This window comes from Erpetoichthys calabaricus, chromosome 4, assembly GCF_900747795.2.
Source record: "Erpetoichthys calabaricus chromosome 4, fErpCal1.3, whole genome shotgun sequence".
NCBI classification, from domain to species: Eukaryota; Metazoa; Chordata; class Cladistia; order Polypteriformes; family Polypteridae; genus Erpetoichthys; species Erpetoichthys calabaricus.
The window spans coordinates 168,492,701-168,507,688 of NC_041397.2; the positions used below are offsets into that span (position 1 = coordinate 168,492,701).

The 14,988-nt window shown below is 36.2% G+C and overlaps 2 protein-coding genes across 5 annotated transcripts in view; one reads left to right on the forward strand and one right to left on the reverse strand.

The window, feature by feature from the left end:
* The window catches only part of filip1l (filamin A interacting protein 1-like), a 298,961-nt gene extending 291,585 nt beyond the window's left edge, over nucleotides 1-7,376 (reverse strand). The window contains 1 exon segment of the mRNA XM_051926067.1: nucleotides 7,185-7,376. The gene's annotated coding sequence lies outside the window, so the exon portion shown is untranslated.
* cmss1 (cms1 ribosomal small subunit homolog) overlaps nucleotides 1-14,988 on the forward strand; it is a 398,519-nt gene that overhangs the window by 321,057 nt on the left and 62,474 nt on the right. The window contains exon 1 of one of the 4 annotated variants that reach the window (XM_051926082.1): nucleotides 7,532-7,685. The exons of the other annotated variants lie outside the window; for them this stretch is intronic. Coding sequence (XP_051782042.1) covers nucleotides 7,658-7,685 — 28 coding nt within the window. The 5' untranslated portion in view covers nucleotides 7,532-7,657. Of the gene's footprint in view, nucleotides 1-7,531; nucleotides 7,686-14,988 lie in introns of those variants that run through there. 4 annotated transcript variants of the gene reach the window in all.

Genomic DNA, 14,988 nt, shown 5'->3' on the forward strand with positions numbered 1-14,988 from the left:
TAAATTGACATTATTAAAATGTGTTAAAATATTCTAAAAATGACAACATAATGAGTATATAATGGTTAACACAAACAAACTCAAGATAAATTTTTCAATCTCTCGTACATCATCCATCTTCTAACCTGCAGATCCATACAATATCAGATCTTGATATGTAAATATATTATTGTAATTTTGGTGATATTTCTTCAAGGCAATGGGAAATTAAAATGAAATAGAACATTTTATAAAAATCACACACTAATCCATTGGATTAAATTAAGTTAGAAATGACAGGTAGAAGGTTTAAAAAGGTTATCAGTGTCCTGTCCGTTAACCCAAAAATAAGATCAGTGGTGTAATGAAGCCTAGTTGCAGCATGGTAACCAGTTTATGTGCCGATATAAAGGTGGAACAAAACCAAATGAGTCTGATGTCAGAGAGCTTGGTTGTTTCTTTTAATAGATTAGAACCTGAGCCCCAGTCTGAAAAGAACAGAAGATTGCTTTTTAAATTTTTTGTTTCTTTTAAACTTAAACAGGTCTGCCTCTATGCTGTTTGTTTAAAGTAGACACAAAAAAGTGGTTAAAAAGTGTTGTTTATACATTCCATTTTGTAGCTGGGGCGAAGAAGGCTGCATGATTCAATATAGGCAAGCTTTCAGCTTTAATCAGAATAGCAGAGTTTAAGTTCTGAAATGTGTGTATTCCGTGTTTGTAGAAGAATATGGACGTAAGAGTATTAGATGCAACAAAAAATGTATACTATCTATAGAATTAAGGGATGGACAAATTGGATTTGTAAAACTAGCACAAAAAAGAAAAGGTTTACCACACCATTTTAACTTAGTAAACATTCTCTTGATTCAGTCTTTTGCCCACCTCTGTAGACCCTTTGCTTCTGTTCTGTGGCCACACTGCTACAAGTGTATTCTGGATAGCCTTTCTTACAGTCTGCTTATAGGAGCACTAAGTGATGCCCTTCACATGAATTAAAAGGGGCAGACCAGGAAGGACTGAATCCATAAATGGTGCTGGTATTGTACCCTAGCCCTGAAACATGGTATTTGGTTAGGAACTCCCTCCAACTACCTGATACTTTTAAGGCACTCACGGAACACTTGTGTTTTATCCATGGTTGTCTCTGCTGTACACAGAAGGAATAAAAAATATAGCTAGTGTTGTATCAGTTTCCTAGAACCCTAACTCATCTACACTATATATGGTAGGAGGTAAAATAACCATTTTGAGGACACTGAACCTCTGGTCCTTCTAAGACCAGTGTTAAATCTCTGCCCTCTGTACTTGCTTTATGCCAGAACCATGAAATGAGGCAAAGTCCTTATCCATTTCATAAATTTTTATTTAGGTCAAAATGGAACAATATGCTATATAATAGATATAATATTTGACAACTGTAGAAAGGCTTAAAATATCACACCTGTACTGTACTGCAGTGTGTATCAGAGCAGCATCTTGCTGTAATTAGAAGGTAGTGTTGAGAATCTGGCAATGTGAAGCATTTTATTTTGTAATATTTACCAAAACAAAGTAAATTTTTTCAGTGTCTATACTTAAGAAATGTGAATTTGACTGACAGTCATCTCCCTTATATAATTTAAAAATAGTATGCTTCGGTGTTTGGGGGAGGGGTTGGGGTGCTAGTAGATAAGAGAACCGTTTGGGTTTTGTTTCACATGCTTATTGCTTCTTGTTCTGACTTGTTGATTTCTTTTTGGTTTTATTCATAAAAATAATTGCTCACAAAAAAGTCATGAATTGCCTAAGAGTGATTTGAAAGATGGCACATTGTTCAGTTTAATATTTTGAGTTTAAAGGTGACACAAAAAAATAATATATAACTAAAGGACTGTCTTCTGCATTCTTAACAAAAGCCCCCTCATATTATTTCAGGTTTTCTCATAAGTGATTTATATGGATTCACCTGTGTTTACTTAGAATATGGTTAGCTTTGTTGTCACATTCATGCTATTGGATGACAGTACAAGCTGTGTGAATTGAAGTATTATTATTTTGTGAGTTACTGTCCTGCCGGTATGGGTTTGGGGTGAAGGATCTCATTCAGAATAATTTAGTAGTAATTAGCATTTACCGCAGTGAGGGTCATATTGAGGCATCAAACTTTTGGAGCAGGTATTAAAGATGGTTGAGAAAGTGCTAGAGAAAATAATCAGGGATCCAGTAAGCATTAGAAAAATGCAGTTAGGTTTCTTTCCTGGGGAAGGGGTCAACAGATATTTTCTTTGTTACCGGGCAAATGTGGGAAAAGCCTCAGGTGAAGTAAAAGAACTTGCTGTGTGTATCTTTACATCTAGAGAAGTAATTTAAAAGGAGCAATGATGGGCAATGAGGAGGCCAATAAGAAAGTTAGTTATGGATGAGTGTTTAGTGTTAATGGTGGTGATGATGTATGAGGAAGCCTGAACAGTGGTGAAGACAGCAGGCAAGAATAGTGAAAGACAGCCTACACCAAGGATCCATTCTGACTTTGTGGCTTTTTGTGATAGTGATGATGGTGTTGACCAGAGAACTTTGTGAAGGAGCTTTTGTATTGATGGCAAAAAGTAAAGTGGAATTGAAGGAGAAAATATTGAAATGGAAAGCTTCTTTGAAAGTAAAAGACCTCAAGGTAGATGAAGGGAAGACCAATGTGATTATAGGAGGTGAAGGTGCAAGAGGCATGGAAGAGATGGGTGAACAGCCATGCATCCTCAACAGTAAAGAAACTCAATCCAATACAGTTTGTCAGATGTGGGTTCATAAAAGATTTGGTAGTGTGAACAGTAGTCTGCACATAGTTGGTGAACCTCTTAAAAGTAGAAAGTGTATAGGGTTTGCAGAATACTGACATAGGCTGTCCATATTTAGATATTAGAAATGGAGTTATTTTGGAGAATGCTATAAAGTTCTGCATTTAAAGAATAATAAAAGTAATGATAATAGCTATGAAGTAAGTGTTTAGGGAATTCCAAGAGTATTATGTAGTTTGTTTGCAAAAATTAAATATGGTATTCCAGTCTTCCTAGTGAAGAAGGTGGTAGTCATCTGCTTTAAGGTTGGTGGCCACTTCAGACTCATTTACAGATGTTTCTAATTCAACCAAATGTTCTTTCAACCACACCTTCCCAGAAGTGGTGATGTGCATTCTCTAGAGTTCTAGAGAACTGTTCCAATAACAATAATTTAATCTGTTTTTGTCAGTGACATGCCTGACAAATGTGTTCTAGCAATTGTTTATCATGGACCAACATTTACCATAATAAAAGGCAACGCAGCATTCTTACATGTGATCCCAAGAAGGCTGGGATTATATTTCTTCTGTTAGCTCACAAACTATACCAGGTTGATAGTATCTCCCAGTACACTTTGTGTCTTTCAAATATTTAAATGATTTCCTCTTTTTGACCTCTTCTTGTATGTGGAAATATATGTGCAAGTACATAATATTTTGATGAGTGGCCCACTTGACAGAGGAATGGCAAAAAGAAAATGTTGGCACATCATTTTTGACATCTTTATGGGCCATTCTCCATGAGCATTACTTCTCCATTGGCAAGGCCGTAGAAATGAGAGGGAATTATGCACTGGCAGGAATAGTATACATCATCATGGCCAGTGCAGAAGAAAGACCACTGCTAGAGGCTGGTATGCAGTGTATGTATACAAAGACCCTCATCTTTAATCCTTCAAAATCAGTGTGTCATGGTTTGAAAGCAGGAGTATCTTATTATCATAAATGCTGTAGGAAAAACAAGGCTGTCACAGTGTCTATTGCTGCTGTGTCCCCCCCCATCCAACACCAACTTATCTTTGGCTTAAAATCTGGCTTTGAGAAAAGACAGATGCTGCGTGACATCACTTTAAAATAAGCTGATAAGCAAATATATTTTGGGGAAAAAGAAAATAACTATTTTTGGACCCTTATACACTACACCACCAATGTTTCAGGTTTAGTTGGAGTAACAGGCTGAAACCACACTAACGTTACATACATTTTCTTCTTGGTAATTGGGATTAGACCAACCACAATGTGTAAATGCATCCAAAAAAAATTCCTTACATCAAAAGGAAGTTATTGGGCAATGTTTTAAGAAATTATTACATATGGGAGTGCTCAATAGGTATACTCCTGTAAATAGATAACTAAGGATTTTTAAGCATTCCCTGATAATTCAATAATAGTAGGTTGTTAACCCTTTAAAATGACCTTTGTCACCTAACAAAATTGTCAACCAGCTGAGATCCCTTATCATGCTGACAGAAGCAGCAGGCCTTTCTGTTCTCTACATTGCTAGGTTTCTCTTTAATTAGAGTAATAGATAATGGATATTATTAAACCTTTCATTATTTTTTCAGGGATCAGCTTCAGCTGCTTATGATTGCATTATCAGGTTTAGTAAATGGATGCATGAATGAAGAGTGTCTACAAGTAATTGCCTTTGCTGTATTAAGGTTTGGTATATCTTCATATTTTTTATCCATTGCTTTATGCTTGGACGTTTTCCAGCATGTATAATTAGAATTTTAATTTCCGTTTCAAATTAAGGACCAGTATTCAAAAAACCTTTATTTTATTTTTTTTTAAAAGGAGTTTGTCAGTAGTAATTTACACAGTCATGCATATTCAATCAGATGTAAATTGCTATAATTATCCAAAAATACCAGACTTGTAGCAAACTGTTCAGGCCCATTTGACAGTCTAACAAGCACCTATTGAGTTAATTGTTCATGCATCTGTTGTAGACAAGCAGTGTGAGCTGATGTTCTGCCTTACTTTTATGTTCATAAAGTGTGGTAACATGAATTCAGTTTTTGTGTATGTGTGTAGATTGATTCATACAAGGAAAACTTCAGCATATGTTAGTGTTTTTTTTTTCCCTACAGTTTATAGTTCATTTAGAATTCAGTAAATTTCCTACCTAGTTAATAACCTACTTATCTCACAGATATACCTGGTTACTGACAGAGCTTTCTTTCATTTGTCTGTTGGTTTTATTAATTAAATGCATTGCCTTGATTATTCTAATATATCTGTCTATCCATTTTCTGGGTCTACTTTTGTCATTGCAGTTTCAAGGGAATTTCATTCTTCACAGGGCACATTGTGCCAATTAAACAAATAACACATCTTTGTAATATGAAAAGAGAGTGGAGCCACCTAAACACTGCGAGATTTTATTAACTTCACACAGACAGTGAATAGGATTGTGCTATAATGACTGAGGCCCTTGGACTTGTTCAGTCCCCAACTCTGCCTCATTCTAAGACCATGAGCATGTGTTCCACATGTTAAAATGTTTGTAAACCATTCTACTGCATCTTCATGCTGTAAGTTGTCTTGTATTATTAATACTAAATTAAACCCTAGTTCCAAGGTCTGTGAAATCAGAACTGCATAGACAAGTGCTACAATAAGTTGTGGAGAATTTTAATGGAAGCAATAGTTTAATGCAGTTAACCTCATTGTTGTCCCAAGGGCAGAATTAAAGAAATACTCACTTGCTCAAGTTCTGTAGCATAAGGCCCTAAACAATCTTTGCACGAAAAATAATCTTGTATGGATACTATTATTTGAAATGAATGTTTGTGAAATGGTGATAAGAAAGCCCAAAGTGAGTATAGGTCATCTTATTTTAGTTTTGCAGATTCTTAGTTAGGTGGCTGAAAACTTCAGTTGTGCCATCTACTAAAATTTATTTATGACCAATGATTCAGTTCTTTCTCTTTTTCCTAGTTTGAAATTTTACAGTCTTTTAAGTGTGCATTAAGTCCATGTGCACAATTATACAACAATTCTGTTAAAAAAAAATAATATTCAATCTTGTCTAGTCAATTGCCTCAATCAGTGGTCATCAATATCTTCACTAAGGGTGTCAAATCCTGAAATTTGAAAATCTCACAGGGACATCAAGGCTTAGCATCATCATGAAAATTAGATTCTCAGAATCATATTAAGTTTTCTACCATAATTATTTATGTCTTATCCTTGAATCGATGTCTTCCATGTTTTTCAAGTGAATTTCACTTAAATTCTGTATGTTCTTGTATAGCAGAGTTCCAAGTGGAAATGCTGTGGACATTTATTTATAACAAAACAACAATTGCTAAACTCCATATACATTTAGAATCAAAAGTTAACCTTATATACACAACTCTGGGGGTGTGCTACAGACACAGGAAGAATGTGCAGACTTCACATAGCCAGTGACTTGGGCAAGATTTGAACCAGCAGCAGTTGCTAAATAGTGTGACACGGTGTATCCTGGAGGTCCAAATAAATAAATCAGTAATGATGAATCTTATTTCTTCAGCTGAATGTTTATTCTATTCTAGATCTAGAATTTTGAAATGATTAATTTAACCTCCTCCTTTAGCAGTGGTGTCTTTAAAGCATAGTATCCTTTATTTTGAAGGTCGTGCTTATGTAGTTTATTTATAACACCTGAGGGTTTGGAATTGTAGGGAAGCAAGACAAAGAAGAATTAAACTCCTATATAGTACAGTTATCTCTTTAATGCCATTTCCTTCCTTTTCTACTGAATGCACCATACAGAAGACCTGCAAATTCATAAGAAAGGCTGCCCACTTACAAGCTTTTTACAGATTGTAGGCAAGTTGGAAAGTCAGTATGTCATGCAAAGATAGGTTTCGGCTTGCAAATGAAAGGCATCACATTTAGAAGCCACTGAATCAATAAAGCAAGACCTGCCATTCGTTACAGCTGTTCTTGGCAACTATACTTAACAACAAAGCATCCTGAAAATCTATGAGACCTTTAAAAGGAGTATGTATTGTTGTATAAGCTGCTAAAAGAACTCAAAGAAATTGATAATGTGTATGAAATGTTATCCAGCCAAAAAACTCTCATACCCCATGTTAGTTTACTTTTCCCTCTTACATTTGTCATGCATTGTTTCAGTGTAATTAGTTTTTGCTGTTGGAGAGATGAACACGTTGGGTTTTACTTCTAATCAATAACTGAACATTGTAAATGTTAGAATATTTTAAAAAGTAGCCACAAAGACATCCTCACGTGCTGCACTAGTGAAGCTTAAATAAAGGTAAGGATTTGTTTAGTACAAATCATTTAGTACAAATATATATATTTTTATAAAACATTTTGACTGAAAACGTTAACGCAACAGCAGCATATGAAACTAACACAGAAAAACTCACACCTACCGTGATTATTTCTGTGCAGGAAATGAGGTTTGACTGTTCAGGGCCACTGCAGCCAGCTATTTCACTGTGCGTCTTCTCTAAATGTTATCCGGTTATGATGCCTGAGTCTTTTTGTTATGCTCAAAAGCCTTTATTTGTATCCTGCACCCACCAGCAGGATTCAGGCTGGGGGTTTTTGTCTTCTCTGCAATGCCAGTTTCTGAGCTTCTGGGAAAGCAGGCGGGCTTACAGTACAGTCTGGGGACCTTGTGTGACAGCACTCAAGATGAGATTCTGGCATGCAGATAGCAGTCCTCTAAATTTATCCCACCCACTTCTGCTAGGCACTGTACTTTACGTGTATCAGGAGCCAGATGGCCTTGTCAGGAAAATGACCTCTCAGGATCAGTGAGGATAGACTGGGGAAATACAAATGCAACACAGCTTTACTATTTGGAAAGAGGACACCTCTACCATCTGTGCACCGTGTGGCTATGGCACTGGGACTTGCTCACCTGTATGGTCTGTACTTATAATACATGCCAATTATCACCGTTTATTTGAACCTAGTTAGTCAGATCCGAACATTTGCCTGTTGTTATTGTCTAGATAGATAGATAGATAGATAGATAGATAGATAGATAGATAGATAGATAGATAGATAGATAGATAGATAGATAGATAGATAGATAGATAGATACTTTATTAATCCCAATGGGTCTAGTGCAACTTCCTGGTAAAACCTGGAGAAAAATGGATGTCCTTGAGTTATTTTAAAATTTTATTTAAAAAACTGTTTTGTTTTGTGGTGAATTTGTAAAGCACTAAATTTTGTTAGCTTCTCAGATGTAGAATTTGAAAAAATATCCACAAACTTTAGTTTCATTAAAAACAAAATGCTGACAAGTAACAACTTAACACATAAAAGCATTAGAGGTTAAGTTTTATGCATTTAAATTAAAATAAAGAGGTTTCAAACTTTGCCCTCCATTGAAAGTACAGCACTTAAAGATTTATGATACAACTGTTTAAGGTTAGGAAAGGGATTTGTTAAAATGACTGTTGAGAGTTATTTGAAATAGTATGCATTGCAAAGAGGCAAGGAAACATTTTGCCAGCTGTTGTATTTCATGACTGGATGCTGAAAGTTGAACTTAGAGATAAGACCCCAGCCACTTGTCCTTCCCTGTAAATGCACTTTAACAGTGAAAGATGTTTATGGAGAGTTCTGGCTAAGAAAGGTGACAACTCTGAAGTCTTGAGCTTTCACAGTTTTACAAGGGCTTACATGAATTTTCCAAATTATTTGTTCACATTGTTCTTCTTAGAAAGTCTTTTGCACAAAGAAAAGTGCCAAGTTAGAAGGTTACATTTTACAGGTGGATCCTCAATGAGATCACTTGTTCCTGGCAATTTCTGTATGTGTCAGTCATTCTTAAGTATTTGACAGTGAATTCCTTTTCTCTAGACAAGGATTTCCTTATGTGCTGTGCAAAAGTAATCAGTCCCCTGATATTTTCTGTAATTTTCTGAATAACATATCCTCCACTGAAATTTTGACCTCTGTGATATTTTTATTTCAAACCACCAAAAGCACATTTTTAATGTGACATTGTTTATGTTAAAGAATATTAACAAGAAGAAAAAAGAAATTTCCTTTTTCATTAGTACTCGGTTCCACTACTTTAATATTCTTTAAAAGCATCATTTAATTTCTACATTCTTTGGAAGTGTATTTGTCTCGTTCTTACAGGTAGATCTGCTCCAGGTTGTTCAAGTTAGCCCACATTTTTACATAGTGCCACATATACTCTATTTGCCTTTGACTGAGCCACTGCACAACATTATTTCTCCCCGAGACTCTCCAAGGTTACTTTGCCTTTGAGTTTGGAGCCTTTTTCCAGTTGAAAGATGACCTGTCTAAGCTTTAGCACTTTAGCAGACTAGAACAGGTTCTGTTGTAGTGTTTGCTTCTTTTGTCTTCCTTCTATTTCAGACAGATGTTCAGTCCTCACAGCATAACGCTGCCACCTACATATTTTATTGCAGATATGGTGCAGTGAAGTGTAGCAATGTTACAGCTGTGCCAGACACATCTCTTTGACTTTTGGCTAAAAATGTTCTGTCTTGGTCTCATCTGGCTACAAAGTCTTTTTCCACAGCACAGCTAGGTCTTTTTGTATGCTTTTTGGCAAACTCCAGCAAATCCTTTAAACTAGTGGCATCTTTTGTGCCACCCTCTCACATGGACCAGTGTCACGCAAGGCTTTTGATATGTTTGACTGGTGCACTTTTACTCCATTCTCAACTCCTTAACTGTGCAGCTCCTTCAAAGTGAGTACATGTATCTAGCTTCTCTCCGATGTCTCTTCCTTGTTTGTACAGTGAGATTTGAAGGACAAGCTTTCCTTGGCAGCATCTGGGTGATTTGGCATAGCTTCCACTTACAGATAACTGATCCAACACTGCCCACTGGGACATCTAAATGCTTGAGTATTGCTTTGTACTGATCCCTACTTTGTTATTTACAGTATCTCTAGCTTATTTGAAATGCTTTGTAGTCTTCATTTTCACAATTGCTTTTAAAATAACATAAACATTTTGTTTTATATGTAGAAAGTATGCGGTTATTGATTCATTGGTAGATGAAAATTATAAGATTTAATCTATGGTCTAAATACCATTCAAAGCACTATATTGTTACATGGCTTAATTTGAAATGGTTCTTTAGAAAAAGCCACTGTAGTCAGAAAAGATCATTTCCATGAAGCTGATGCTTTATGAATACCCTTCTGAAAATGGTATGCTAATGAGTAGGGCTACTGATTGATCGTCATTAACAAGCTAAAAATTTCTATGATTAATTTTTTTTAATGTAACACCTAAATGCATTAATTGAATCAAAATCTATTAATAGTAGTAGCAGTGTAACACTGCCACATAAATCTTTTGAACAAGTATTTGTCTTATGTGTGCTGGTTGTCACTGCTGGGCTTTCACATATTTAACACGTGGGAGCATTCTTCATTACAGGACTGAGTGATTCAATTGGTAGCTAATTGGAGGTAAAGCTACTAATACAGAAAGAGAAGGAAAAAACCCATTGTGAGACATCCGATTCAAGCACAGAAACTGCATTCTTTTGAGTGGAAAAAATGAAAGGATTTAATCAAAATAAAGTTTCCCTTGAACCAACCATCCATCCATTCACCCATCCATTTTCTTCCACTTATCCAGGCCAGGTCAGGTTACAGGGGCAGCAGTCTAACCAAGATGTGCAGATATCCCTTTTCCCCACCACTGCCTCCAACTCTTCCAGGACCGAGGCATTCCCAGACCAATTGAAAGATATGATCTCCCCAGCATGTCCTGGTTCTTATATTAATAGCCAGTCCCTAGAAGTGATATGTCCAGTGACACAGAATTAAGAATAGGTTTGGTAGAAATTAACATCTTAATTAAAGTAAGAAACTTATCCTCTTGTAGGAAAAGTTGGTCATACTTCTTCAAGTCAGAAACCAGGCAGGAGGAAAGTCATTCATTGTGTCATTCTCTTACAGCACCATGCTGAAGAGGGAGCATCCTTCTACAGCATGATCAGAATGGTCAGAGAAATAAAGGGTACAGGTTCATTTTATAAACTTACATACAGTGTTGATCAGTGCATATATTTACTCTGGTTGGTCCGTTGGTTTGCACCTAAATGAGCTATCTATATATATATATATAAAATTCTTTTCGCGTTTGAAACAGAAATTACGTATGACCACAGAGGAACAGGAAAAACATTCTTAATAAACCTGATTCTTGCCGAGAGAGCAAATGGTGACATAGCTCTGGCTGTAGCGTCATTGGGAATCACTTTTACATTACTAGATGGAGGCCGTGCAGCACATTCGGCATTGCAATTACCATTAATCCTCACTCACGACCAAAATCCAATTTGCAACATACGCAAGGGCTCTGGAAAGGCAAAAGTCTTGCAACATTCAAAGATAATAGTTTGGGATGAGTGCACCATGGCACATAAAAGGCTTATGAAGCCTTGAACCGAACAATGCAAGATCTCAGAGATCCTACCAAAATAATGGGAGGTACTGTCATTTTACTCACAGGAGATTTTCATCAAACATTACCAGTTATTCCACGAGGGACACCAGCAGATGAACTCAACGCGTGTTTAAAATCCATGTTTCTCCCACGGTCAGTTATATGTCGCGTGTTCTCGGGTAGGTACACCAAAAAATGTATACATATATGCACGTAATGGGCAAACAAAAAATGTAGTACACCCGAAAGCACTGCAGTAGTACTCAGTGTATCTTTACTTCTTAAATGTTAATGTTTTACTGTTTAATAATTTATACGCTTCTTATATGTTGTTCAAATTCTTTTATCAAAATACCAGTAACGGCGTACTGCACAATAACGTGCAGTGAATATACTTGACTTGAGCATTCATAGTATTCATCCTCTTTCTCTGTACGTTTAGCATTCGTTTGCTCAAAGGTTGATGTGCTTGCTGCTTCCTGAGCAGCTCTACTTTACTCCACCTTAGCGGCCCGCTGCTTCTCTTTTGTCGGCATCTTTTCACATTAAAACTGATTAAGTAGTTTTTGTGTTGCAATTACTTAGTAAGTTTTCTTTAACATTTCACTGAATCTGGCACTTAAGTCTTCAACCTGCCTCAAGAATGATTAGCGAAGGTGGTAGGGCCCTGCTGCGCGCTCCTGAGAGTTGATTCTACAATAAAATAAAATTAAAAAAGTGATATAATCATCACCCCGAAAGCAGATAGTAGATGTCACGTAGTATATGTGTACCAAATTTCAAGTCAATAAGTGAAACGGTTTGCGAGCTACAGGTGATTTAAAATCCTGGACAGACAAACGAACAGCGACGGTAGCGTATTATAGAAGATTTTACTGTTTAATAATTTTTATTTATCTGCAATGTGCTTCTTATATATTACTTCATATTCTCATATGATAAAGATGTTAATAATGTTGTTTATATTGATTTCTATGTTATTGTAATTGCTCTTTATTTGTTGAAAAATAAAATTGGCAATTAACAAACTTATTTTATAAATACTACATTTTATTTTTTTCCCTTGCAGTCAGTGAGCAAAGCCACTGGGTAATCAGCCAGTATAAAATAAAAATCTATTTTACTATATGCATATTGTTCTTATATTCTTTGGGTTGAGCCACCACCCTTGAAATTTCTGTGTATAACAAAACCATCCAATCTTGTTGAATATAGGTGATCTTATCTCTTAGTCATCTTTCAGCACATTTTGTGTGTTACATTTTTGTCTCTGCTATTCACTTGACCTTTATCTGGTTTCCTGATATGCCTCATGTTTCTGACATGTATTAACCCTTCATGAAATTTCTTTAAGATGAATTCTATGTTACACTAAAGTTATTCCTCCACATTGGTCAGTGTAGAAAATTTTAGAGGAAGTCCTCCAGTCAGGTAGGTTGTAACAGGCAGGTAGACCAGTTGTAGTATATATTAGCTTCCTCTATGTATTGAGGTACCAGGTTACCTTGGGTTTATATGTGCTTGCTATATCTCAGAATTGCTGGTGCTTTGGTTCTTTGTTGTAGTGTTTATTCAGAGTTTTGACACAACTTGAGAGCCCACTTTTTACCCATGAGGGTTCATTGAGCATGATATTGAATAAAGATTGGCTACAAAAAAGTGCAAAAGGGATTTATACCTTTTGTGTTCATTTGATATTTGGACTTCAGTTTTCACACATTATACACTTCAGCATTTTGTCAATTATTACTGTAACATGAAAAAAGTTTCTGTTTTAGTTATGTGTTCAATATTTCTTGCCTTGCATTTCCTGTCATCCTACATTTACACAGATCATTGTAGACACAGATCATTGTAGACACAGAACACACACTTTGACTTTACGCTGTAGGAAGTTAAGTAAATAAATATAGGTAAACAACATTCGATCTGGATTTTATATAAAAAACATTTATGTTACTTATACAATACTATCACAAAAGATAATTACAAACAGAACTTTGCACAATAACTTGGCGAGCTCTATAAGCCATGCTGTTTCGTTGAAAGATGTGTGTGGCAGGTTGACTGGCAGGATGACCCAGCCTGTTGCTGCATCCAAATGGTGCCATCTTTTGCCTTTACACCTGGTATAGCTGTTCTGTTCTTATGTGTGACTGGATTTTTTTTTGCGGGGAGGACTTCTGTTCTCTTTCTTTTTCATCATCTGAGTTCACCTCTGTTTATAGTATGTCTTTATTTGAAAACAGCAGTGTCAGACAGGGGGGACCGTGAACATGACTATGAGAAAAAACCTGAATTAAAAAAAAAAAAAAAAAACGCTAACCATTACAAGTACCATAAATGTACGCTTGCTGTTACAGACTCATATCAAATGTATGTTTTTATTCTATAATAGTAACAATAAGAGCAGCTCACTACTGAAAAATGGTAATTCTGGGAAGCCCCCGGAATCGAACTGGCAACCTCTTGATATTGAGTCACCAGTTCTTATAGCTGCACCACCCAACAGTCATATCAGTGTTGTACCCTAACCCGATTTTTTTCGGTTATATTCTTGAATAAAAGTGCACTTATTTTGTTAGGTGTGTACATTTTGTGAAAGTGTTTATTCAGTCTTGACACATTATACGCTTCATGTCAAAATTTTGTCGTTAGTACTATAACATGAAAAAAGTGTTTTTTAGATATGTGTTCAACATTTCTTGCCTCGCATTTCCTGTCATCCTATATTTGCATAGATTGTTGTAGACACGGAACACACATGAAATGCATGTGTTCCAAATAGCAATATATTATTTACCCTATACAACTCCAGGCCCCTCACATTTAGATAAACGAACTTGAGTTGGGAGAACTTTTTGCCCGTGTTGAGCTACATTGGTGGGGCTGCTTGTTGCTTGTGCTGAACAACACATTTGCAAAACAAAAGATGCAAATGAAGAGGTGCAAAGGAATTTAGGGTGGCCCGGGATTACAAGTTTTTTCATAGGCTTCAGGGATTCTAGTGTTATATAATCATCATTGCTCTGCTGTTACTGTCATTGCCGATTCCCCAAGGGGGACTTAGTGCCAATCCCCACTGACATACATCATGGATTGGATCTTGAGGAAACTATGAAGTGCAAGATTGGGTTGCAAGTAAAACACTTTTAAGAAACATAATGTTTCAGCCCTTAGAGATTGTGGCGAGTACTAGGCACAGCTGACCAAGCCATTGGCTGAAGTCAGCCAAGGCTCCCAGCATTGTATAAGTAGCATTGCTACTTATATAAATAATTAAATCTAAATATATATTATAATTGTAATGTTTTATATTACAGTCATAATACAGAACTAAATTTCAGTTATGAAATTTAAAAAACTTTGTTCTCTTGTTATTAAGTTTATGGTAAGCCAGACTTAAAGTTTTTTTTTTTTATTGGGCCCCATGTAATTTTGATTATTACCTCAAGTATCGAGTACAGTAATCCCTCGCTATATCGCGCTTCGACTTTCGCGGCTTAACTCCATCGCGGATTTTATATGTAAGCATATTTAAATATATATCGCGGATTTTTTGCTGGTTCGCGGATTTCTGCGGACAATGGGTCTTTTAATTTCTGGTACACGCTTCCTCGGTTGGTTTGCCCAGTTGATTTCATACAAGGGACGCTATTGGCAGATGGCTGAGAAGCTACCCAACCACAGCTCGTATTATGTATTAAATAAAACTCCTCAAATATATTGTGAGCACGGAGGCTGTTTGCACCCCTAGAGGACACGGCCGCTCCTC